General features: G+C 46.6%; 1 protein-coding gene across 1 annotated transcript; it reads right to left on the reverse strand.

The window, feature by feature from the left end:
- Positions 1-483: 483 nt before the first annotated feature.
- MINPP1 (multiple inositol-polyphosphate phosphatase 1) lies at positions 484-17251 on the reverse strand. Its single transcript, XM_059851072.1, is given in 6 exon segments — positions 484-3810; positions 3813-4177; positions 12805-12938; positions 13898-13995; positions 15911-16099; positions 16670-17251. Coding segments are annotated over 6 exon segments (1359 nt in total). The 5' UTR covers positions 17211-17251; the 3' UTR covers positions 484-3778.
- Positions 17252-24460: the final 7209 nt, after the last annotated feature.

Consider the following 24460-nt stretch of genomic DNA (forward strand, 5'->3'; position numbering starts at 1 on the left):
TTAGACAACAAACACAACTCTTTAATACATTAAAGACCCAAAAACCAGGGAGATGGATGGTGGTGATTGTGTTCCTTCCCCCAGGGCTCTGTGTGGTGTCTTCATTTGAGAGGCATTTCCCTCTTTGCCTGTGACTGCAGTTTGGGGGGGCTTTTCCCTGCTTTAAACAAAACATCCTCTGTTGTTTTCCATTTCCAGCTCTCTTGCAGACTAACAAACCTTCACAGAAAATGCAGGAACAGCCCTCAATTGAAGATGATGCCGTCCCAGCCACCACACTCTTTTTGCATCTGCAAAAACCTTGTCAGGAAATTGTTGCTGCTTTTTATACCAGGGTTCCTGGAAACAAAAGTAAATCTTTAGTCTCCTCAAAATATGAGCACAAAAACCTAATTAAGGTTATTTTTTTTGCCTAATTAAGGCATTTTCTATTAACCACCAAGAAGTCTGATGACTTAAAATAATCAGAGACACCAACACAGGTAACAGCAACCTCCCAAATGTATTTTGAAGAAAAAACCATGATTCCAAAGATCATGTCATTATTGCTGCTCAGAAAACAGATGAAGAAAGTGTGCAGTTTTATTTCATAGCACTAAAAATCCACATTTCAAGTTCTCCAAATTCATCCAGTTAGTACCAGATCATTACAAGTCAGCATTTGACAGCTTCACACGAACCAGAACAACAGCAGCTCTTACAGGACAGAGAAATTCACTTGCCAGAAAGATTAACCATTTCACAAATTAAAACGTACTTCACACATATTGAAGGCCAGCATACCAGAACACTGTTGATATTTCCCATCAGTGAAAGCTTCCAGTTGCAGAAAGGTTGCAGAGAGAATCCTTGACAGATGTCTGAGATGAGGCCTCCAGAGCCACAGGAAGGAGGAGAAAGCATTATTTGTCTTGCAGGATGTGGGAATGTGCACTGCCAGGAGATGTGGCAGCCTGATCAAACACTGTATACTGAGCTAGTGCACAACTTTGGAGAAGTATTTTGATCCATTTTAATTTTGGTTTTTTTTTTTTTTTTAATATCTAAACAAATGTCTTTGTTTATCAGACAAAAGGATCAGAGTGAAGTCACCTCCCCAGTGCTAAGAACCAGAGTAAGTGCCTGGAGTATTTACATGTCCCAACACTCCTATAGTGCCACAATGGTGTAAAATTTCCACACTGAGCCTCTAATTCTGCCAGAGGAGTGAGTCAGAGCATCCTCTAAACACAGATCAGAGCCCCAACAGCACACTTTCCTCTCCAGTTAATTGCTGACAGCACCTGAAGAGGGATCTGTTAGAGGGGTATGAGGGACCCAGGCTCCAAGGTGAAACAGAGAACAGCTTCTGAGGCATCACCCACGGAATTTAAACATGCAATCAACCTGCTAATGCACAAAGGCTATTCCACCACAGGAGTTTTTTGGTTCCTGCACCTCGCCTGGCACACAATCAGAAAAGCAGTCAAGTGTAAGGGATTCCTCCCTCCATAAGGAAGAAGGATATATCTTTTAACAAATGTGATGTCTTAAAATCAGTCTTGCTGAACTGACAACAGAATCCTCCATTCATCTCACAAAGTCAGGCTTTCATCCCTTCTGTTCATGAATCATCACTGACTCACAGAAAAAAAATATTTGTTCAAAGGTGGATTTTCTCACTCTCATATCTGCTCTTTCCAAACTTAACTGCCTTTAAACAAAGGCTCATTTCTTTATAGCCTGACTCAAATGTTGCAATAAAGTTCTTAACTGGGCTCTGTCACAACCATTTCCATCAGTTGACTTAGTCTCCAGGTAGGATCATGTGAAAAAGAAGACATGCAAAGGTGATTGAGCAGTAGTCATATGCAGGGGCTGACAATTATCCTGACCTATATTCCTCTGGACGTTGCAGCACTGAACTCCTCCCTAACCATTTCCCCAACTTCACAAAGAGCTGTGGATTTTACACAGGCAAGTGCTGAAATATTTGAATCAGTATCTTCAGTGATCTCTGCAGCAAGTGGTGCACTAATCAACCAGGGCCCTACAACCACAGGCAGGGAAATGCCCTTAACTCAGAGAGCAACAGCAAAAACCAGGTGTTCAGTTGCTCCTTAACTTACAGTAGGTAAACTTAATATACCTTGTATAAAAGCACTTCAAGAAGAAAAAAGTGACCAAAGGCTGAGTCCTCAAGAAAAAAATTTAAAAACCCACATACAGTAAGTGTAACTTCTCAGCTTGAAGTTTGGCTTTTTTCTGTTTTAGTTTTTGCAGCAGTTAAGTTCCTAGTTCTGGGGGGTGAGCCTACAAAAAGAACTTATCAGGTGCACTACAGACATTTATACCTTCAACTGCTGCAGGCTATGCTGTGGTAATCACTTCACCTCCTGCCCAGGAAACCCATCAAAATAAACCCCACTTTACAGGGCGAGCTCTGAATGCTCATTAGATGGTGAGAGTGCACACTTCAAGAGCTACCAGCACCATAAATCCATCTTTCATTTGTGTTGGGGCAACTTGGTCAAACAGCCATTCCCTTGCAGGTGATGAAGGAATCTTTCTGACTTAATTCAGACATTTCTCATCAGCTATCTTCAGTTTTCCTTTTACTGCAGAGCTCTAAAATACTTCCCAGCTTTCAGGCATAAAGGAACCTACCTAAAGTGCACTTCCTTTAAAATATCACCAGTCCTTCTATGCCATTCACCTCTTTAAAACTAGCTGCATTTCAAAAGCAAGGTGGCACATCAAATGTGTAAGGCCTGCATAAGTAGCAGCTTGTTCGGTGCCTTGAAGTCAGCAGAAGTTAAGCCTCAGCCCAATCTTTATAAAGTTCAAAAAACTGGATTTAGAGTTGGCAACAATTCCATTTCAAGCAGGAGGCTGGAGACATCAGAGGTGCTGTCCAGCCTGAGCTGGTAGGAAAACTGTCAGCACCTGGCCAGGACCAAGAGATTGAGAGCCATGGCACAGCCTAACCTGAATGCCCTGGCCCAAGTAACACCAGAAATGGATGGTGTTAGTGAAAGGACATTCCAGAGTATTCAGACAATAACTGCTGCATTTCCCAGAGCACCTAAAAGAAAGAGTGGCTACTCTCCACCTCCTCACTTTTATTTCTTTTTTTCCTACCTCTTTTTAAAGATAATTTACTTACCCTGAAGACTAGCTTGCTATGCAGGATGGGTCGATGATGACCTTAAGACTTTTAATTCCTTGCCCCTTTCCAAGCAGGTGATGCATGCAGGAACTCCTCCTGCTTTAAAATGCCCAAAATAGAAATGGTGCTGTCCAGGCAGAAGTTGTTCAGCTGTGGAGAAGAACTATGCACCCTCTCCCTTCTAGAAGCTTGAGAAAAGGATCAAAAAAAGGTTTGAAGTATTTCATGCGTAGCACAGGAAAATAGCAGCTAGAAACACAGGCAGCAGAAAGCAACACTGAATCAGTCCAACCACCTTCAGATTCAATAAAATAGAAGCTGCCCCAGCTCTTAAATCCATCTATGGCCCATTCATAACAGCAGTGACCAATGAAATCAGCTTATTTGCACATATAAACACACAGGTATTTGTGTCTTGCATCACGCATTTGTTACAACTTCCCTGTGACAGCAGGTGTTTATGCAGGTGTGCTTATGCAACAAAGAACCAGTGCACTGAGCTGAGACAACCCCCTAGATCTGCAAGGTTAGAAAGTCAACACAGCAGCGGCAAATCATCCAAAGTGCTTGTTCCCAACACCTCTGAAATTGAACCCAGATCAATTTCAACACCCTTTCCACTTCGTTCCCTCACAGCTCATTGACAGCAGCGACACTGACTGGGGCAATTGGCACTCCTCTTTGAAGTGGCAGTTCTCCAGGAGGTCCTTGTAGTAGTCCTTGAGGTCGGCGTAGGTGGAAGTGGTCTTGTTGGAGTGAAGGAAGGGCAGCAGCTGCTCGTTGAGCAGCACCTGCACCTGGTACTCCTCCTGGGAGGCGTTCACATGGTCGCAGTGGTAGAGCACAAACGCCAGGTTGGCTGCGTAAGGCATGATGCGGCCGCTGCGGAATTTGCGCTGCGCCTGCTGCGCGAAGTTGTTGGCCAGGAGAGGCTCGTCGTCTTTGAAGTAACCCAACAGGGCAATCAGGGGCTGGAGGGTCTCTGCGTGCCCAACTTGGACAATCAAAGGTGAAGAAATGGGTTTGGAGCTACAAAAGAAAAGAAGTAGAAGGGATGAGCAAGAGGCTGTGCTTTAAAACAAAATGCCAACGCGTGGCACAGCTGCCAGCGACCACGGCTGAGGGACACCTTGAACTTGTGTTACTCCTGAGAAAAAACCTCTCTGGGAATTTCAGGCTGTTACAGATAATTTAAATGCAGCTTCCTAAACTTTGTCCAAGTGTTGATCCAAGGCCAGTGCAGTGAGGTTCAGCAAGTGCTGGGTCCTACCCTGGGGTCAGCCCAGGCCCTGCAGCTCCAGGCTGGGCAGAGGGGCTGGAAAGGGCCCGTGGGGAAAGTCCCTGGGGGCTGTGCCAGGGCAGGAGAGGAGCCCAGGGGTACCCAGAGGGTACAAGGCCTGTCCCCTGGGCTGGCCCTGCTGAGGGACCCCGAGGGCTGTGTCCAGTTCTGGGCTCTCCTAGAGAGTCCTGGGGGGGCTGGAGCTCACACAGTCAAGCCTTTCATTAGATGTGAGAGAGCCTCCTCCAAATCATCAGCAGCATTTACCAAATGTTGTCTGAAGACAGAGATCCAGTGATGCAGGGCAAGAGCTGTCCCTCCCCAGTTTAGCAGTCCAAATGACCAGCAGGAATTCTCCTATTACCAATTCCTGAGGGCACCAAGCAGTCCAGAAGGAGATGATGCTCCCTCAGGAACAGGTCAGCAAATCAAGGCACTGACTCGTACCATGACCGAGGACAGCTTATGTAACAAAGGGTTCACACTGCTCAGCCAAAAGGGAGATAAGAGCTGGCTCCCTGTGCCAGGAAACACCAGCCAAGAGGAAAATCCGACCCTTGCTCCAGAGAAGGATGATGGCTTTTGGGGAGCATTTCCAAGTGGCCCATGTAAATCTAGCATAGGTAAATACAGGTTAACCTTTAGGAGACACATCTTGACTGGTCTGAAAAGGAGGCTTCTACCCAAAGCAATGGAGAAATGGTTAACTGAGAGACTTGCCTGGGGATTGGAACTCTGATCAGCTCAGAAGGAATTCAGTGCAGGGCCAGGATGGGCCCTGCCAGCTCAGTGCAGCCATGGTGTTTGTACAGCCTGACACACACCTTGCACCATGCTCCTGGTGAGCCTGAGCCCTTCTGACTCCACTCCTTTACTCTCCCCTTAGACAAAACATCCCTCAAAAAATACATCCAAACCCTGCCTCTGCTTTCTGTTCAAAAGAAGCAGCCTTCAAACCACAAAGGTTTTCTGTGGAGGGCACTGTATTTTTTCCCACCTATGCCTTTGTTGCACCAAGATCTTTACATTCACCACACTCTTCAAGCTCCTCCAAAATCTATGTTCTTGCTCGTGTTCTCCCCATGCTATTTATGACTCTTTTGCTCACTTGAAAATTAAAAAGCTTTTGGATCCTTGAATCCCTTCTCTTCCCTTCCCTCTCTCATCCACTTGACCAGTTCACATGTATCCTTCCCATCCACACACTCCTGCAGGGAAGTATTTTTAGGTTTTAGGACATATTCACATCCCTTCTGTCACAGCAGCAAGACACAGATGTCTGTGGAAGGAAACAGAAGGCCATTCCTTTGATCTCCTGCAATTTCCAGCTCAGAAGTCTCCAGAGCCAGAGGTGGCTTCTAGGTAATGAATCCAAATCTCTCCTTCAATCCACATGCATTTCTAGCACACACAATGCCCTGGAGCAAGGAGTTGCACAGCTTCACACGCTGCTCTTAATTTTTCTATCTGCAGATGCCATGTCCCATTTAACCCATTCTATTCACAGCTTTGTAACAGTGGTTTTTCCAAGCTGAGAAATCCTACCTCAGGCCTTCCAGAGTTTTCCACGTGAGCTACATCCCTTTAGATCAGAATGTCAGAATGCACAATACTCAAGAACCATAAGCTACACAGAAATCGATGCTACACCCAGGAGCTCTCTGCTTAATTCCTGATCTCCCACATGGAATCGTGGAATGATTTGGATTGGAAAGGACCCTAAAGATCATCTCATTCCAACTCCCTGTCCTTGTCAGGGACACCCTCCATAGACCAGGCTGCTCCAAACCCCACGTGCCTGAAGTTTGAGATAGCTCAGACAGCTACAATAGCCTCACATAAGAGCCCCTGAGCAATAGGTTCTCCCAGATTCTATCCAACAGGTGATAAGAAGATAATTTTCCCCATGTGGATTACTTGACAACTCTGCAGTTTTCCAGCCCAGTCAGTCTCTCCAGGTCCTTTCACAATCTTCCTAGCAGAAACACTTCATCTTATTTATCTGGAATAAAACTGCCACATTTGCAATGCCATTGAACTTGTCAGCTCTTCTCAACATTCCAAGCAGGTCAGATCTTTCCAGCTTTATCTCTGCTAGGAAAAATCAATCAGCTGTCCCTACCCTCATTTCTTGTAATTTTATCAATTTTTTCCCTGTGTAAGGACCTTTCCACTTAACCCCAGCTGCTCGATTTCTTTAGATAAGGAAACCTGTTCAGAAGGATGTTTGGAAACCGTGACTGTAGCTGCCAGATCACCCTACTTTGTATTTGCTGATCCCTCCCAAGAGCTCCAAGAGGAATGTTTTCCTTTTAAAGAGCCATCCTAACACTTCTCAGGGGTATCAGATTCATCGAGGTGCTCAGCACTACAACTCTGGAGCATTATTTCTACAAGACTGGCCTGAGATTCTGATTGTCTCCTGGAGCTGCTTTTTAAATTTTTCCCTTATTTATTTGTATTTTCACGTCTTCCCAGCTGCATGGTCTTTGTTTTGTTAACTAAGAGGGAAGCTGGGAATGCAAATATGCTGCTAGAATCTCCAAAACAACCTCACATAGGTGTTACTGACTCCACAGAGAATGGATTTAACATCTCACCACTCAAAAGAGGCTTCAGAAATGCTAAGACAAAAAAAATTAACATTCTGGCTATCAATGCTGGCTTTAAGCAAAGTTCAGCTTTACTTTCCAGCTGATGTTAAGCTGGAATGTTGAAATGGAAGTAAATCACAAAAAAATAGAACAAAAAATAAATCATAAAAAACCAGCAAGGCATATGTTTGCAAAGCAGGAAACAAAAACCAAATTATAGCACAGACAAGTTTTTAAGAACAAGGGAAGAAGAAGTGGGGAAAAAAGGACTGAACAGGGTGCTCACTCTCAGTGTAGCTTGAGTTTTTCCTTCACCTGCTTTATTCTCATGAAATCCTCATGCCAACAGGCCAAAGAGCCTTGGGAGGCAAAACAAACCTCTCCCACTCAGAACTATCCCACTGGATTAGTGCAATGAGGATTAAAACTGTTTCCTAATATGACACAACCCCGAGGTCTCCACAGCCTCCTGAACCCAGCATGCCTGGTCTTTCAGCAGTACTGGTGATTTCCCAGACTGCTCCAGCACTCCCTGTTCAGGGACAGGGTCAGGACTCCAGCTCAGATGTGGTTTCCTATCACCCAGCAATGACAATCAAAACGGCCATCAAGGTTACACTGCAATATGTTTAATTGTGGGGAGGATGAGGACAGATTATGTCTTCAGAGAATACCCACAGGCAAAGGTTACCACTGTCCCTGCATTTCTGATAAAGGCAGAAGGAGCAACAAAACAGTGATAAACAGTAGCACATTAATAACCTATTAATGGCAGGCCAGATGCTTCCATGTTTAATTTGCCTCACCATCTATCAATGACTCAGTGTCTTGCTGGAAGCATCAAAGTTCCCAACATTGTACTCTGGAAATTACTAGTGGCATTCCAATCCACCTTTCCCCTCCTTTTTATTTACTAGGACATGGCTTGGGAAAGCCCACTGAGGAAATCTCATTCCCAACTTTGAAGGGAGATGAAGGGACTGTGCATAAAATTCTGCCATAAAATATCAGGAGTTTGTCTGAAAGTGATTGGTTTCATACTCATTTCATGGGGCACTTCCACGTGAGCAGAAGGGGCTCTCAGGAGGCAGGGCACAAGCAGGTTTCACTGGAGGGATGTGCCAGCTCCTGAACTGCCCACACTAGGGTTTTATTTTTTTACCTTTTAATTAAATCTGACCACAGATGAAAATGAAGAAAGTACTGAACAATTCAGCAGCACAACCCCAAAAGCTAAGTATCACCATGGGGGGGAAAAAAAAGCACCATGGAAAAGGACAGATGTGGGATTTATCATCCAGGTAAATTCTAGTTCTCCTGGATCTCAGCAAATTTGGGTTTAACTCTGAATCTTCTGCATCAACTCACCCATCCTCCAGAGCAGATCATTCCTACTCTTCCCAGGACTACTGATAGTTCATTTTCCACGTGGAAAAAGCTAACTTTCTTTTAACCAAAGTTTATTTCCTAAGCACTGACTGGATTTTCAGTTAGAAATAACTCAAACCCCAGGAAACAGTGGGATAAGACAAAACTTCCTGCAGCAAGGCTCAAACAGCCAACCTCCAAACCTCATGTAAAAATCCTTCCAACAACTGCACAGAAGGTAAGATTTACCACCTGTTTAAAAAGCTTAGACTATATTTTGTCCTTTTTCTCCCTAATAAAAAGGCAGGTCAAAGGACTCCAAAACCTGTCTTCAGCTATGGGATGAATTCTTCATCCTTCTCACTCCCAATGTGATTTATTTCATGGGAAAAAAAAAAAGCTGGGCAAACACTAAACATAGCAGGTAGCAGCAGAGATCAGGGAAGGCAGTGGTGGCACCCAGAGGGCAGCAGAAATATTTAAGACTGTTAAAGCTCAGAGGGTTTTCACCAGTGGGAAGAAGGATAAAAATTTTTTTTGAAAAAATCTGTCAAATAGTAAAGTCCTCATATGTCAAAACTTCCACCATAAATAGAAGACAGCAAATCATTCCCAGAATCAGCACCAACACAAGAAAATGCCACCACTAATACTGACAGGAAAAAACTTCTTCTGTTGCAACACGGAACAAGCTCACTCATGACAAAAGCAAACTTGAAAAGCTGACTGGACTGCACAAAACTCATTAAAAACCCTGATTAAAAGGCTCTTATCTAGTCCTGCAACACTTTATCAGCTGGAGCTAATTAGGCTGGGCCTCCTTGTGCTTCACTGGGAGCTGCTGCACTTTCAAAGGCTCTTTCCTGGCTGATACCACCTCTCCCATTGTTTCAAACCTCAGAGGTGAAATGCATTCCTGCAGCAGCACTACAATAATGCTCAATGTTGATCCATCATGAGCCAAAAGCAAAGAAAGAGGCTGCTGGCACTTGGCAAACCCTTTCTGCCCAAGGTGGACACTGGTCAGACCAGTTCATTTGTCTGTGACTTGCCTAGGGACTGTTTAGTTTGGCTTTTTCATTCTTACATAAAAGGGTATGACGCTATCAAAGTTGCTCAGATACTTTTCCAGATCAATCCTGAGCAAGCATCTATTAACTAACTAATGTGAGATTGAGGACATGCTGGGGAGTCTGAAAGGCCCAAGAAACTTTAAATCTGCAGTTCTGGGTAGACAGATGAACAGCCACACTCCCAGGGGAGAGACCCTGGGCTGCCCAGCTCTCTGAGAGAAGTCACCAAACACACACACTTCAGAAATGCAGACACAGGGATGCTGCTGAATGTGCCACAAGGATCTGTGGTGAATTTCACACCTCTGGCTTCCCCAGAAGCTCCCTTCAGTCATGTTAGAAGTGCCACCTTTGAAAGATGGAGCAATCACAGCCAACCACACACTCTGATACAGAGCTGCTGACTGTTTATCAATGAAAGCCATCCCAGCAGCAGTGAAGAGTTTTTCATAAAAAACCTGACTGAACATTTGGAACTTGAGCAAAAGGGGATTTTCAATCTAATTATTCCATTGCTATTGCATATGTAGAAGCTTTCTGCTCACTTCCCTTTGTGGAGTTTTGAGCTGTGAAGTGGTTTTAGATCATCCATTACACTGAGTCATAGGTTTGAAGGAACAATTAGGGCACAGCAGTAAATGACTCCTGAAAGGTCACCAATTTTGTTGGGAAGTGACCTGCAAAAAGGAAGGCAAATTACATGCAACAATAAAAGCTACCAATAAATTGCCAAATTGGTCTGTTTACTGTAACTCACAAAGATCACCTTCAATTAATCTTGAATCATACTCAAATTCAAGTAAGTCTCTTTTTTTCTTTTAATACCTTGGACCCATTTACTCTCTCAGAGGAAACCATCACCAAATATTTTGCAATGCATATGTGCAGCTAGGCTGGTATTATCAATACACACTGCAAATACTGAGATGGCTGCACAAAGCATCCTCCGAATTTCCAGAGCTTTATGGTAGTCCATTTGGACAGTACAATTAATAATATTTCATATTCTTTCACCAGCAGGAAATATTAATGTTAAATATTTGAAGCTAGAAGGAAAAAAATCAGAAAGTCTAATAAAGCTTTAGTGAATAGCTGATGTGTTTTAAAGTGTGCTACAACTGATTTGCAAATCCACCTCTGCCCAAGCGTGCAGCTGCAGAGATTTTAAAAATCAGATGAGCAGCTCCATATTGCATTAAGTACCAAAATACCTGAATTTCTCATCAACATACACAGACTTCCTTGGGCAAAATACTGTTCATTAAACTGCTGGGAAAACCAGCAGTGAAAAGTAATTCTTCATCAGTTATTTTCTAGCCCTAGCAGGCAGACTTGGGAAAAACTAATTCTTTATAAATGTGAAGACATAAGACAACTGCCCAACTATGCCATCTCAGTAGAGCAAATCACATGGGTGTGATATGGAACAAGATAAACTGTTAACCAAAGTCTATTTCTTAAGCTGAAATGGTTTCAATTTATATACATCTCACTATGGTTTTGTGACTAAGAAAATTTGTATGGAAGAAAGAGAGTCCTGGCCCCCAACCTATCCCTTCCACAGCTTTTAACAGCAAGACCTGCACAGAAGAGACTATTGCTAGTTTAAACCCCAGAGTTATACTGGAATTCACACGATGAAAGAGCCTAAAAGGATCTGAAACTTCTGCACTGCAAACTGAAAGTGGGACTGATTAGCAATTTATTACTTACTAGGCATTTAGCAATTTATTATTATACCTTTTATTATAAGGTATTTATTACCACCTTCATCATGTTCCTAAGGATAGACTTACCAGAAGGAAGAGTTTTCTACCAAGGAAATAAAAGCAAGCTTTGATAAGGCAATTAAGTTTGGTGATAAGATTGCAAAGGCAACAATGACTTCATGGAAGAAATAGGTTTTCTCTTTTTAATTTCACTGGAACTGGGAATGAAAACAGAACAAAGCTACTGAACATAAAGGCATAAAGTATGCTACTAAAATACAGCTTTGCCAACACTGCTCCCCACTGTCAAGTCTGGAGCAGCACAGATAACCCAGATCCCTCAGCTACATCCCAGAACAGAAATGCTTCCCTTTTTACTTCTGAATAGCCCAATCTAAGTTTTCCAAAAAGAAAAGAGATTTTGGGGTGAAGATAATGCCCTGGAAGTAAATTTCTTTTTCTTAAATTTTTAGAATAATTTCTTGCTCTTAAATTTTTAGAGCAAGCAGCCAGTTATAAACCAATGTTAAACACTGTTAAATTGAAACAACAGTCCACAGAAGATAATTTTCTGAAAAAGCTGCAAAAACGTTTAACCTGCTGCCTTGGAGTTGATCATCACCATAAAAAGACAGACTTTTATACACCTTCTTATTTGTATGTTTTCTCATTTTCATTGCAGTCTCAGACTGCCACAGGGTGTCTCTCTCCATAGATGAGAGAGAGACAAACCTCTCTCTCTAGATGAAACAGGATTAGCTGCACCTCTGCTCCCTAGATTCCAAGAGAGACAAGCTGGTAGATTTCCACACGCTCTCCAGGGTTACCCAACCCAGTTTATTCCCAGGTCTCCAGTGCTTTACGACTGCCACCTTCTGTTGTGGAAGGGAGTAACACATTCCTGCGGCACTCAGCTACCTCGGCTTTCCCGTTCCTCTCTAGGACGAGGCTCATCCTGAAGACTGCTCACCCAGCTGGGAATTTTGCAAGATTTAGGGTCCTGATTCTCTACATTCACTGCCTGCTTCCCTCGTGACAGCAAAACACGAGAGCCCCTGGTGTTGCAAATGAACTTCATAGCCAGCACTGAAAGAAAGTTACCACTGTGCCTGGGAGCTCTGCCTCAGACACCTGCTATTCCCACCTCCCAATAAATCAGAAATCTCCATCTGTACCTCTTTCTTCCAATTACAGCTCTTGGGTTTTTAAAAATTGTTATTATTAAACTTACAGGGATGTTTGATATACAGTTGAGAAGCATAGCTGCAACTAGTGTGTGTAATATAAGGATTGAAAGGCTCTCACTGCTCAAAGAGGACATGACACTAAAAGGGAACAAAACTGATCACTCTCCTTCCATTATACAATCTTATGGCCCTGTCCTTGATATCCTTTACTTCTATAAAATTTCCATACTAATCTGCTAAGGTATTAATTCATGTGACTGATTATTAACCATGAATTTCTAATTGCTCAGTTTATACAAGAACATGAACACAGACTGTAAATTAACCTTTAAGCAACAGATTATTTTTAACAAGGACATTTTTAACAAGAAAGCTATATTATAAAAGCCAGCTCAGGACTGAGCACAGAAAGCTCACACCCAAAGCACTGCAGGCTCTTGATTTACCTTTTGCTCTCCTCCACTGCTTTGTCCAATTGCTGGAAGATATCTTGGAATAAAATGCAGCTGGAGCGACTGTTGATGTCATAGCCATATCCTCTCTTCCAGTATTGCTTCAGGTCATTCAAGTATTCCAGCACCTAAAGTTAGAACTCACAGGTTTTTATTGCTGCACCAAGGGAAAGCAAAAAGCTCACAGCCTGGAGCAATCACACAAAACCAACCCCAATCATCAGGGCTCCAGTTCAAACCACTTCAGCATAAAACCAGACAACAGATCAGGCCAAAGAGTGACCAAATTCAGCATCTGGTAACTATCACAAAAAAACCCTGAGGTACTGCACATCACAAGACAATCACTAATCCACTGCTTTTTTTGGCACTTCTGATTTTGCCTTTGGCTTGTCATTCTCACAGAATCCATCCCACACCTTTAGCCCAGCTTGTTTTGTGTCTATTTCAACGTTCCAGAGATGTGCACACATCTCAAGTAGACAGAATTGTGCCTTGGAATTATTCAAGAGCATGCAGTGCTCTCCTCGTTTTCTGTTCCTTTCCTGACAATTCCTGGCATCAAAGTCATTTCCCACCTCCCTGCTGAGTTATTTATAACTGGACTGAACAGGGCAGGCCTCAGCAGAAGTCCATGGTGACCCTGATCCTCTTAGACAGGAAATCACTTATTCCTAACTGCCCACCCTTCAGCCAAACACCTACCTATGCAAAGGTCTCCTTTTTTCCCAAGGGTGCAAACTTCCTTAAGAACCTTGGGGGAGCCTTACTGAATATCAAAAGTTACATCAAACAGTTTTGAAAGAAGAGGAACAAACATTTGTCTCATTTATCTGGGTTCTGTCAATAGGCATTTATTTGGTTTAGAGAGCTGATAGTCCCCAAAACCAAACAGGGAATCTTAGAGGCCCTGGAAGACCTCATTTGACATACCCTGGAGTGAACTTTATCACATGATTCTATCATGTGAAAACCACACATTATAGAATGGTTTGGGATGGAAGGCCATTTAGATCACCTCATTCCAAACCCCCTGCCACAGGCAAGGACACTTTCCACTACAACAGGCTGCTCAAGCCTCACATACCTTGGCATCATCTTCATTGAAGAGTGAACACCACGGGGAGGTCACATTCTTTATGGCCAGCTCATATGAGCAGGTGAGAAAAGCCACTTGAACAAGATCTGCAATAAATCCAACAAACAAGCAAGAGATAAATCACTGCTACACAAGTAGCAACTTCCTCTCCTCAGTTTACCTCTGAAACAAATTGTAATTACTGTGTGGCAATACAAACAATTAAATCCAATAAATATTTGGCAGGACAAAGGCCAAGCAAAAAAAAATACACAGTTTAACAGAATTATTGTGCAAAATTCAAGTTCTGGACTGCAAGTTCTTGGCATTACATCATTGTCCTGGTTTGAAAAGGAAGTAATTTTTTTGGGATGCTGTGGTCAAACCAATCAGTGCTCAGATTTGAATATTGGCACCTGGTGTGGCCTTGGGAGAGTTCTGGGCAGGCAGAGCCTGAGATTTTAACCCTTTTCCTGGATGATGGAAACCTTACAAATGCTGATCCTCCTGGATCTGAATGAGAAGAGAGATAGAGATGAAATAGGAGGAACTGGGCCAGTATGATGAAAGCCCATGCAAGTGAAAGATGTCAGAAGAAGCTGGGAAGAATTCTAGGTGGGAGGAGGTGATGGAGTGGCCTTTGGCTGGACTTTTCTTGTATAGCCATGGACAGAACTATTTTTTTCCCCTGTGACACAGAGACTGCATTTAGGGGGAGGCAATGGCTTGGAGCCAAGAGAGTGCAGTGGTGTGATGTGACAGAGAGGACAGTTGAGGAAGGTGGTAGTGCCCTCACTCTTCAGTGAAGAAGATCTCTGTTCTCGAGACCCCTTGGCCCCAGGGGGTGAATTTGGGGGAGGAGTGGTGTCCCAAAAGTGAGAGACTGGGCTTTTTTTGAAATTGGGCAAAGCATCCTTAAAAGGGGACCCCTAGAAGCAGCTCTGGTCCATGCACAGTGGTGAGAGCACTGGACATGGAAGGAAGGGGTCACGAGGGCAAATGTTCTCCAGGCAGTGCCACGTGTGACATGGAAACACAAGAGGTTTCAGCTGTGTTTCCTGGGGAAGCCTATGGCACAAGAGAGACTTCTCTCTCCTTGATGAACTGAGAATTGATTATCTGAGGGGTGGTAACTGGATTGAGAATCTAAGGTTCTATTTTGTGTGGTGGTGGAAATTGGAAAGAGGAGGAGGAATATTTTTGGAAGGTTTTCATTCTGAGTTCTGTGTGCTTCTTTTACATATTATAAGTTAATAAAGTTTTTTTTCCCTTTTATTCCTAAGCTGGAGCTTGCTTTGATCTATTTCTGGTCACATCTCACAGCAGACACTAGGGAAAATATATTTTCATGGGGGCACTGGCATTGCACCAGCATCAAACCATGACAATCATTATAGGAGGAAAACAAGAGCATCCTGCATGAAATGCTGCCCATCTGCTGATGTGGAACAGGTGTCAGCTGCTGGTGCAGCCACACAGGTCAGAAGAGTCAAAGGGAAAATGTGAGCTCTCGGACAACACCCCCTCCACATCAGCAGATGTGTACAAGCAGCACCAGGTTGAACTTTGTCTCCAGCATGTCCCTGATGCTGCAATCTCAACAGCAGCACTTGTTATGGGGGGCTTTTCCCCCCCAAAACTGCACAGGGAAACCCAGCACTTCTGTTCTGAACAGGAGTTAACACACAGGGCTGCTTTTCCTCAGGCCATTTATGTGCTGCAGTTGTAACAGGTTTCACAAAAGCAAAATTAAAAGAAAAACATCCAAATCCCTCCAAAACCAGGTAAAGCTGATTTTATCTATGGGAAAGATGTTTTCAAGCATCTTTTTCTTCTGACCACTATCCAACAACCATTCATTACAGCAACACCAACACAGACTTACAGTCTCAGGCACTTAATTAGAGACTGCATCTCCAAGTCACAGCCACTCTAAATTACCTACTCTGCAGAAATACACATCTTGAAAGTTGCTCTTGGCCAGCCTTGGAGCCAAAGCCATCTGTGACAGGAATTCCTCACCTGCATTTAGCTCCTCCACTGGCAAACACAAGGCACTGGCCACCTTCTCCAGGACCTTCTTCATCTCAGGCCCCTCTTTGAAGGCGTTCACCTGGCCCATGGCCGTGTCATTCTCCTCCACCAGCACTACAAACTTGGCGCAGTGATCAAAGAACCGCATCAGGGAGTCGTTAACTTCAATCTCGGCCTCTGAAAGCAAACGTGGGCGTCAGGGGGAGCACTGCCATGCCCAAAGGCACCAGCACGTGGCCACCACGACACCCTCCAAGGGACAGGCCACCCACCAGAGCTGTGTCCCCATGGATGGCGTGCACGGTCCCCCTCAACCACAGGGAGGGCAGGGTACATCCCCAATGCCTCTGAGAGCCCCCTCAGGGAGGGATTCTTCCAGCCACCCAGGAAGGCATCAGGAGTCCCCCAGACCCTCAGGGTTGGATGAGGCTCCCCCAGCGCACCTGGAAAGCGCAGGGCTCCCTCAGGAGAGGGATGGATCTCCCGCAAAGAGGCTCTGAGGCACCCCCAACCCCTTTGGTGGAGCCGGGAATCCCAGGGGCTGCCTCAGGGAGGACACGGGAATCATTCACTCAGGGCACGGGTCTCCCTCACCCCCTCAGGGAGCAGGCCCCCCAGAGAGCACCTGGCGCGCCCTCAGGAAGGCACGGGAGTCCCCCATCCCCTTGGGACAGCTGCGAATCCCTCAGCCCTGCAGGAAAAGCCAAGGGCTCCCCCAGGGAAAGGGGGTGAGTGTCGCGCACTCACCGTCGCCGCCGAAGTCGAGGGTGGGCCCGAGCCCGCGGCGGAAGGCAGCCCCGCTCTGCAGGCAGCGGTGCTTGGAGCTGCTGGCCAGCGCCAGGCGGCGGCGGGCGGCGAACAGCGCGGGAAAGCGGGCGGCCATGCGCCGGGCCAGCTGCTCCATGTCGCGCCGGCCCTGCGGCGCCAGCTGCCCGTCCATGCTCTCGTTGTACCACATGGGCCACTCGGCCAGGGCAGCGGCGGCGGGGCAATCGGCGGCTTCCGCGGCCCGGCGGAGCAGCCGGGAGTGCAGCTCGCCCAGCCGGCGGATCTGCCCGGCCGTGGGGTAGCGGGTGCCGTGCCGGAGCACGGCGCGGAGCTGCAGCGGAGTGCAGGAGGCGGGCAGCGACCCGCCCGCCCCGGGACCCAGCGACAGCGGGTCGCTCAGCAGGTACGGGTTCACCTCCTCGTAGCGGGACTTGGTGCCGAAGTAGCTGCTCAGCCCTGCGCTCGCCAGCGGCAGGAAGAGGAGCAGCAGCAGTAGACCGGCTTCCCGGCGAGGCGCCATGGCTGCAAGTACGTGGCAGCCGCAGGAAGAGGCGGAGCGGGGCCTCCTCTTCACGGCTTCGGCTGCCCCAGGGACCACCCCCCCAGCCCCGCTCCGCCCGATCCCTCACGGCTCCGCCCGCCTCTCACAACTCCGCCCGCCCCCCTCACGGCTTCTCTCCGGCTTCTCCTGGCTCCTCACGGCATCCCCCGGTCCATCCAGCTTCAGCCGACCGCTCTCGGCTTCACGCGTCCCCTCACGGCTTCGTCCGCCCCAGCCCGAGACACTCGTACCGAGACGGGAGCCCTGAGGGGAGCCGTGAGATGTCTGACCTATTTTGGCATCTGCTTTGCCTCTGTGGAGCCTCACTGACTTCACGGAGCTCAGTAAAAACAAAAAAGTCGATACCCAGTCAGACACGAGGGGAATGGTTTAATTCCTGTGTGCAGGTAGAACAACTGGATCGACTGCAGTAGGGGAAACAGAGACAAGGTATGCTGTCTTTCTCTGTGTATAAAAATCAGAGCAAGCCCCGTGAAGCAGATGGGCTCAGGACAACCTAACCTTCTTGGTGGGCAGTTCTGAAAAATTTAAAATTGCTCCTCTTTCTTCTCTGCAGTTGTGCAATGTATTATCAACTTTAAGGTTTACTATTACCAAAATACACCTTGTTCAGCTGCTAACAGAATGTGCTGCTGTCCCTTCGAGTCCTGTTTTAGAGAATCTATCTGTTGACATGAAGCAACAGCAAAAACTTGCTAACAAACCCCTACCATGTTTTATTCATAAAATTAGTCTAATTAGCATTTAAATTGGCTAAATATTAAGACCACTTCAAAACCTTGGGCCTAGGCCATGCTGGGAATGGGGCAAGTGAGAATGTAGAAGTAAACTTTAAAGCTAGCTCTTTCTCAGAACTCTGTGAAAACTTCAGCTATGATGTGATTATCTCCATCATTAGAGAAGCTCTGGCATAGATAGATAGATAGATAGATAGATAGATAGATAGATAGATAGATAGATAGATAGATAGATAGATAGATTTATTTTTAAAATAAATAAAATTCTCTTTATTGCTTCTTCATGGGAAAAATTCATCCCAAACCAGGAACACTGCCAGGGACTGCAGCTCCCCTCAGAATTCACTTTATCCTCCAACATGAGTGACCAAAGCCAAGAAAGATCTTCCACAGGTGTTTTTGGCTCTTTTTTTCTTTTGCTAAAAAACAGCAGGATGTGACTCAAGGTAAGGTAGTGATGCTGTGAGGGGATTGGAGGTGGCTGCTGCAGGGGTCAGCAGCGTGGGGCATGTGGAATTTCCAAAGAATCATAGAATCTCTTGAGTCAGAAGGGACACACATATATCACCAAATGACAGAATCCAAAGAGCATTGAAGTGAGAAAAGTGTTCCCAGCCCATGGAGTCCCAGCTGTGCCCAGTGCCCACCTTGTCCCCAGCCCAGAGCACTGAGTGCCACCTCCAGCCCTTCCTGGGACACCTGCAGGGATGGGCACTGCAGAGCTCCCTGGGCAGCCCCTGCCAAGGCCTGAGCACCCTTTCCATGCAGAAATTCCTGCTGCTGTCCAAGCTGAGCCTCCCCTGGCCCAGCCTGAGGCCCTTTCCCCTTGTCCTGTTCCTGTACCCTGGCAGCAGACCCTGATGCCCCTCAGGCTGCACCATCCTGTCAGGGAATTATGGCATGATAAAGACATCTCTGAGTCTCCTCAGAGGAGTCCAACTCCTTCTAACTCTCTTTTTTAGTTCCCAGCAAGAGCAGGTAGGAATAAGCAGCTGTGTAAAAACAAGTGGGAGCACAAAGTCTGCAGCCAGGGATGCTTCCAGCTGGGAGCTGTGTCCAGAGAGCCACCAGTATTGGTTATAAACACAGGATCCCAGGGTGGCTGAGGCTGCAGGGGCTCAGCAGGCACCCGGTGTTACCTCCCTGCTCCAGCAGGGCCATCCCAGAGCCCAGGGCACAGCACTGTGTGCACCCAGCTGTGCCCCAGCCCCAGGGAGGAGAGCCCCCAGGCTCTGTGGGCAATCTGCTCGGGGCTGGGCACTGCCCAGGGAAGAAGTTGTGCCTCCTGGGCAGGGCAATGGCTGGGCTCAGGCCCTGCCCGTGGCTCTGGTGCCATGGCTGGGCCCCGGAGCAGAGCCTGGGCCCTGCTCTGCCCCTCCCTGCAGACACTCAGTCACATCCCGCTGGCACTGCTGGCAGCATGGAATGATGGCATTGCAATGACCTATCCAGAAAAGCTTAGAGAGGCTTAGAAAAGCAAAGAATAGAAAGAGGCATCCTGTGGAAAAGCCTGAGCAGCTCAGTGGTGACACATCAGGTTATAAAACTGTTTGGGCAAAAGCATAAGCAGAACATCCCCATGCTGATTACACCCATTTTCTGCTAAACCCTCACTACTGAACAGATACCAGCCTGTAGCTAAGGAAACAGAGTCATCTGAGCTTTTGGCCCACAGCACATCCTGGGGAGACCTGTGTTTTATTCAGTCAGACTTTACTCCCTGCCTGCATATTCAGGCTATTGCTTCTGCAGCTGAGAATTTTCAGTGAATAAATAAATTTTCATGATCTATTTAGTCCACTAGTGAAATTCTGTTGGGAAGTGTGTACCTCACCTGTCTCCTACCTCCTCAACATCCAGAAGAAAGTGTAAATGCAAGAGTGTGCTAAGGCTCAAACAGGGTAGGGAAAGCCTGTAATGGTGAAAGAGAAAGGGAAAAGAAAATATGGGAATAAGTAAGTGGTTTAAAGCTTCTGGGCAAAGTTCTGGGCTCTCTGTTAGAGCAGGGCAGTGTGACTCAGCTGTCTCCCAGTGACTCTGTGCAGGGCTATTTGGCCCCTTTCCTGTGGCTCATTTAGTTTATATTAGACATATCTCCCACAAATCACCTCTAGCTTATCATCTTTTATAACAAAACCAGCATGAGACTACATACTGTGCTGCTTTGAAACCTATTGAGGCTATTTTATAAATACTGAGAAAAATACCCATCCCATCTTCTGCATAAATATTCACTGCAAGGAATCTGTACTTGGTTTTAGCAGGAAAAGGATTTTGCATATTACATATAATATTTTGCATATTATAGTGTGCCTGTGAGCTGCTGTGAGGGAGAGAAAGAGAACTCAAAGAGTTTTCTGTCAGAGACTGTAAATGTAAAGTTAAAAGGTACTTAAATAAAAATTGGTTTGTGATCCCAGTTTGCATTCCACAAAGGGATTTCTGTGTTCTGAGTTGTCAAGGGCAGCCAGTTATCCCACATGGGATCCCTTCCTTGCTCCTCTCACATCACATTAAATCATCACAGCCTATTGTATCCCATGAAATTGTTCAGATATGTATTTTGAATGGTTTCACAGGATATTTTCTATTAGGACAGGGAAAATCCTATCAAGAAGATATCATTCCATGAGGAGTCACAACACCTCATATCCCAAAACTCTGGACAAAGCATTTACACAACAGCCACATTGCCATTTTCACCCTCCACAAGTATTGTGATGTTCTTTTTTTGGTCTTTGTGTCTTCTTTACATCTAAGTTGGAGGCCAAAACCATTTACAGACATGCCTGTTCCAAATGGAACATTATCAGATTGTTTTCTCTTCTGTTGCTTTTTTTTTTTCCATCTTCAGTTCTAGTGATGCTGAGGGTGGTTAGTTCATGACTCACATTTCCACAGCAGCATTTTTTTTTTTTGTTGTTCTCTTGCAGTGCAATCAAATAGCCCTATCCTGAATAATTTCCTTGTTTCTGCTTCATCTATGGATTATCTGTAGAGGTGCATCTATTTCCAAACCAAGCTCTATTGAAAATGCAACTGAGAAAGGTAATGTACCAACCTTTTCTGAAAACACCTTTTTTTTTTTATAAACCCTTTTGCTCCTCACTGCTTTGCTGGCCTGTAATTGCCATTAATGGAAGTGTATTTCTTTAGCAGTGAAAGGAGAGAGAACCCAAATTTTCCTGTGTCCCCAGCTGAGACTCTGCCATTAGCTGGTGTTTCCAGGAATGAAGAAAATGCTCCCATTGCCAGTCTGAGCATTGGGGTAATTCCCATAGTACAGAACTCACTGCCTGCACCTGCACAAGTTTCAGCTCTCTGTGTAATGCTTTTAAACACAAAGATATTAATTACATAGTCCAGGGAGGAAACGTGTCAGCCCCTCATTGTATGTTCTGCTTTCCTTCTCATGCAGCTTCATTCCTTCACTGTCAAGGAACAGATCTCTAAGCAAGAATCTCTTCCTGCTGGCTGGCAGCCATTCCTTGTTATCTGATGAGTGGCATGATTTTAGGAGAGGAAATGATCATAGAATCACAGAATTATTTGGGTTGGAAGGGACCTTAAAGATCATCCAGTTCCAAACCCCTGCTATGGCAGGGACACCTTCCACTGTCCCAGGCTGCTCCAAGCCCCAATGTCCAACCTGGCCTTGGGCACTGCCAGGGACCCAGGGACAGCCCCAGCTGAGCTGGGCACCCTGTGCCAGGGCCTGCCCACCCTCCCAGGGAGCAATTCCTGCCCAATATCCCATCCAGCCCTGCCCTCTGGCAGTGGGAAGCCATTCCCTGTGTCCCTCTATCCCTTGTACAGAGTCTCTCTGTTTCCTGTAGCTCCTTCAGGCCGTGCAAGGCCACAGTTTGGTCACCCCAGAGCTTCTCCTCTCCATGTGAACAATCCCAGCTCCCCCAGCCTTTCCTCCCAGCAGAGCTGCTCCATCCCTCTGCTCATCCTGGTGCCTCCCCTGGGCTCTCCCCAGCAGCTCCAGGTCCCTCCTGTGCTGGGCCCCAGGGCTGGGCCAGCTCTGCAGGTGGGGTCTCACCTGAGCACAGGGCACAGGGGCAGAATCCCCCCCTTCCCTGCTGCCCAGGCTGGGGCTCAGCCCAGGGCACGGGGGGGTTCTGGGTGCCAGCTCTCACCCCCAGCACCCCCTGCTCCTTCTCCAGGGCTGCTCCAGCTGCTCATCTCCTGGATTGATCCTGGGAGTTGCCCTGATCCAGGGACAGCACCAGCACTTGTTGTTGTTAGTTGTTTGTCAGCCTTTGAGCCTCACAGAGCTGAGGCAGCAGAGAAGTCAGACACACGGGAGTGCTGCTGTGGGGACACCCTGGGTGTCACCTCCCAGCCAAGCTCTGCATTGACCCAGGTGGCCCAGAGCTGAATGTCCTCAATTTGTTCAGTTTTAGTTATTCTCCCTAAACAAGTGGGTGAGAAAACAAAGCCAACAAGATCTCAAGGCACTGCACCCTCCAGACACCCCCACTTTATCGTTCTCAAGCGGATGAGCCCTGCAGACACGGAACAGGCTGGCACTGGCTCGGCTCAGCCAAGGCACACACAGCAGCCCAGGTGAGCCCATCTCCCTGAGGGTGTCCCTGTCCTGGCCCTGGGCACGAGGAGTGGGGCCAGGCAGACATGAGCTGATGGGAGTCTGATCTGGCCTGGAGAGAGGCAGAAAGGTGAAGGGGTGTGGTGGATGCTCAGAGGAGGTGGAGGGTGTGGGCTTGGAGAAACTCAGCCTGCTTTTGTGTCACACCTTCACACTGGGAGGTGATGTGGCAGCAGGGTGGCTCTGGGAGTTCCTTGTGCACCTTGCCTCCCACGAGGAGGGTGTTCCTCTTCCCCCTGAACTTCCCTGGCTCACATGCAGCAGCTGGTGCTTGTGCTGAGCGGGCAGTGCTGCGTTGTTGCTGCTGCTGGATGGGATGGAGGCATCCAGAAACTCAGGCTCTTGATTCTCTGTCAGTTGGCATCACATCTCAGCTCACCAGTGCAAAGCCATGTCAGAGAGTGATGCTTGATTTGGGGACACAGTTTTGTACCCTGGGTGCCAAACCTCTTTAATCTGGGGGCACTGCCAGGTCCCTGCTGCTCCTTTTGAGGTGTGGGCTCTTCAGAGGCACTTTCTGCTCTTCTGGGCAGTCCTCTGGCAGTGTGTGTGTGAGTAGGGACAGGTTATTCTCACAAGGGAAACAATGGGTTTTTCCATAGCCAATGCCACATTTTGGTTAGCAGTGAGAGAACTGGAAAAGGAATGACACACATAATTACTGCTTTCTGCAGAAAGGGCTGAATTCAGATCTCATCCATGCTGTCCTGATGGAGAGAGAGTGCTCCACATGCTCTCCCCTTGGGCACAGCACTGTTTAAATGTGTGTGACACAGCCTGTTCTCCCAGAAAACACAGAAACCTCTGGGGATCCTAAGTGGTTTGACCTCTTTGCAAGCAGAGTTTCTGGTCTTACAGTGTGGCTTCACCCTGTGTGGGCAACGTTGTCAGTGTGGCCACCCCATAATTATGTGGTTGCATTTCTGGAACATGGCAGGCCCTTCCAGTTCTAGAGCAGCATGACCCCCATGTCAGGCTGTGGAATGGCTTGGAGATTCAAAAACCCAGAGTTAAATTCAGAAAGCCTCAAAACCCAGCCAAACTGGGTTTTCCAAGGGTAAAAGTAAATTTAAATAAGACTTTCCTTTTCCACATAAGTAAGAGGAAGAGAGAAACTACAAAAACTATGTGGACCTGTGCTCTATATATGGAAAGGTAAATTTCTTGGTTGTATTTTCACCAAAATACAGGCACAAAGAAAGCTCAAAGATTCAGGCATGCTAAAGGCAAGGGACTATTTAGACTAGTCAATCATGTAAGAACTGGACAGGACAAGGGGAAAGGGCCTCAGGCTGGGCCAGGGGAGGCTCAGCTTGGACAGCAGCAGGAATATCTGCATGGAAAGGATGCTCAGGCCTTGGCAGGGGCTGCCCAGGGAGCTTTGCAGTGCCCATCCTGGAGGTGTCCAGGGAAGGGGTGGAGGTGGCACTCAGTGCTCTGGGCTGGGGACAAGGTGGGCACTGGGCACAGCTGGGACTCCATGGGCTGGCAGGGATTTTCCAGCCTCAATGATTCTGGAATTCTATGAACTAGCAAGAGCAATTAATTAATTAATCCAGTTCTTTTTAGTATGGTTCTTTGAGACAGGGTTTGAGCTTGGATGGCCCAAAGAAGACCATGGTAAGGAAGTTTGCTGACAGCACAAAGCTGACAGTGCTCCAGTACAGAGAACAAGTCAGAGATAGGATGGAGTTTAACAGTGAGAATTTCTCGCAGCAAGCAGGGATTTCTGCTGCAAACTCCAAAGCTCAGAAGGACAAAAGAAGAGAAAGACCAGAACAGACCAGCAGATCTCCAGGCAGCTGGGAGCCGTGGGTGTGGCACAGCCACTTAACGGCAAACAGGAGTTTGGGGCAGGT

Source organism: Haemorhous mexicanus, chromosome 7 (assembly GCF_027477595.1).
Source record: "Haemorhous mexicanus isolate bHaeMex1 chromosome 7, bHaeMex1.pri, whole genome shotgun sequence".
NCBI lineage: Eukaryota > Metazoa > Chordata > Aves > Passeriformes > Fringillidae > Haemorhous > Haemorhous mexicanus.